A 2,325-nucleotide genomic window follows, 5' to 3' on the forward strand; every position below is an offset into this window, starting at 1 on the left:
AAAAGCTCCTTTTCTAAATAAGTCCCAGCCTTCATTTGAGGACAAGGGTTCTATCTCCAGGGAGTAATCCTTTGCTCCCATCTTTTCAATCACTTGTGTGCTGCGGCTGGAGACTAAGAGTTTGCTACCAGTATTATCCCCAATTCTGACGCCCACTTCACTAAGATCTATTTCCTTCCCAATGTTGTCCAATATAAGAAGCAATTTCTTTTTGTCTAGAGATGCACTCAATTTCATCTTTTTCGTCTCGAGATTATCATTTTCCTCCATCTTATATTCAAAGCCTCCGCAATGGAAGCCTGCAACTGTTCAATTTCAAAGTTCCCACGAACTGTAAACCGAATGACGAGATCAAAGAAACGACTGACCTGTAGGTATTGTAGATGATTTTGAGCAAGGTTGTCTTACCCACACCCCCTTTACCATATAGACCGATTACACGAGCTTCCCAACGAGCTCCCTCCAACCAACCCTACAGCTTCTCCCGGGCAGATTTAATGCCCGCCCATACGAATCTGGAGTCAGGCACAGGTTGAAAGAGGCGTTGTGCTCTAGGAGCGGCTGAGGACACAATCGGCTCTACATTGGAGGACATCGAAAAAACCATTTCAAGCTCTTGCAACAGGGAAGCAAGAGTGGAGAAGACGAAAAGGGTACCCAGGCAAATCTTTCAGGCTCCGATCTTCCACGTCCCACATCTGCACCAGCGTCTCCACAGCAATTTATTCATCTTCCAGAAATGCTGCACAATTTAGAAAAAAAAAATCTTTAGATGGAATTCTGACAATTCATTGCAAGTCCATCTTAACACCTGATAAAGCTCTACGTCAATGGCCCTGAGATTTGTTGGGACGAAAGCATCCCTCTTTCTCATCGAATTTAAAGCATGGCTCCACTCATACTCATTCTTTTTAAACCTCATCGCTCCAACAACTACATTTATGGCCAACAACAAGCCTCTGTAATCCGAGGCAATTTCTCTCGCTCTCGCCTCTATAATACCATTCTCAGGTCCATTTTCAAAAGCTCCTTTTTTAAATAAGTCCCAACCTTCATCTGAGGACAAGGGTTCTATCTCCAGGGAGTAATCCTCTGCTCCCATCTTTTCAATCACTTGTGTGCTGCGACTGGAGACTAAGATTTTGCTACCAGTATTATCCCCAATTCTGATGCCCACTTCACTAAGATATATTTCCTTCCCAATGTTGTCAATATAAGAAGCAATTTCTTTTTGTCTAGAGATGCACTCAATTTCATCTTTTTCGTCTTAGTATTATCATTTTCCTCCATCTTATATTCAAAGCCTCCACAATGGAAGCCTGCAACTGTTCAATTTCAAAGTTCCCACGAACTGTAAACCGAATGACGAGATCAAAGAAACGACTGACCTATAGGTATTGTAGATGATTTTGAGTAAGGATGTCTTACCCACATCCCCTTTACCATATAGACCGATTACACGAGCTTCCCAACGAACTCCCTCCAACCAACCCTGCAGCGTCTCCCGGGCAGATTTAATGCCCGCCCATACGAATCCGAAGTCAGGCACAGGTTGAAAGAGGCGCTGTGCTCTAGGAGCGGCTGAGGACACAATCGGCTTTGCATTGGAGGACATCGAAAAAACCATTTCAAGCTCTTGCAACAGGGAAGCAAGAGTGGAGAAGACGAAAAGGGTACCCAGGCAAATCTTTCAGGCTCCGATCTAGGCGCATTCAGGGTGGGTTTGCAACTGTTTCACAGCACCAGGCTATGCAGCCCTCATGCAGGGAAGAAAGACACGAAACCAGGAAGAAAGACACGTTTCGTCGGTTCAGTCATTGTGAAGAGTCTCATCGTCAGGAGGCCTGGCCTTTCATCCCCCATTGCCTCCTGGCCTTTCATGCCCCATTGCCAGATCCTCCCTCTCTATCTTCTAGCACGTGGGAAAAAAAATATTTTTCCATGAAAAAAAAGATTAAACCAATGGCTGAAAACACCCCAATCGTCTAACACAGAATCAATGGCTCAGTATCGCACACGTGACATTTTAGGGATGTCTTTCTCAGAGAGAACACCTTACAGCATAATTAAAAGAGTTTGAATTCTCAAATATTTGGACGGAGATTTTATAATAAAAAAAAAATATAAATTTAAAATTTCGAAAGGAAAATTACTTTTAATTTATGTTCGGCATGGATATGAATGATAAATGATACCATGTGAACCTTTTATATTTGAAATTTTGTTTTCCAAAAAAACATTAAGATTAAAAATATTTTTATTTATGAAATAGTGGTTGTAAATTGGTTTTATAAAAATATAAAAGAGTTTTATATTTCTGCTTCC

At 41.8% G+C, this 2,325-nt stretch overlaps 1 protein-coding gene across 1 annotated transcript; it reads right to left on the reverse strand.

Moving 5' to 3' along the window:
• Positions 1–608: 608 nt before the first annotated feature.
• LOC149232314 (disease resistance protein RPS5-like) lies at positions 609–1,102 on the reverse strand. The gene is made up of 2 exons (XM_089381877.1): positions 812–1,102; positions 609–698 (listed from the first exon to the last, which is right to left on the reverse strand). The coding sequence occupies exons 1-2, from the start codon at positions 1,100–1,102 to the stop codon at positions 609–611; spliced, it is 381 nt and encodes a 126-aa protein (XP_089238003.1).
• Between the last annotated feature and the right edge of the window lie 1,223 nt (positions 1,103–2,325).

Source organism: Pinus tabuliformis, chromosome J (genome assembly GCF_031772625.1).
Source record: "Pinus tabuliformis cultivar Carrire ecotype Pingquan chromosome J, CPIR1, whole genome shotgun sequence".
In the NCBI taxonomy this organism is placed as follows: Eukaryota; Viridiplantae; Streptophyta; class Pinopsida; order Pinales; family Pinaceae; genus Pinus; species Pinus tabuliformis.

Bases quoted from the DNA above. Each gene is read 5' to 3' on its own strand.
- LOC149232314 (XM_089381877.1), bottom strand. From the start codon at position 1,102: ATGGGAGCAGAGGATTACTCCCTGGAGATAGAACCCTTGTCCTCAGAT. The intron at 699-811 runs GTGTTAAGATGG...ACGCTGGTGCAG, and splicing joins TTGACGTAGAGCTTTATCAG to ATGTGGGACGTGGAAGATCG.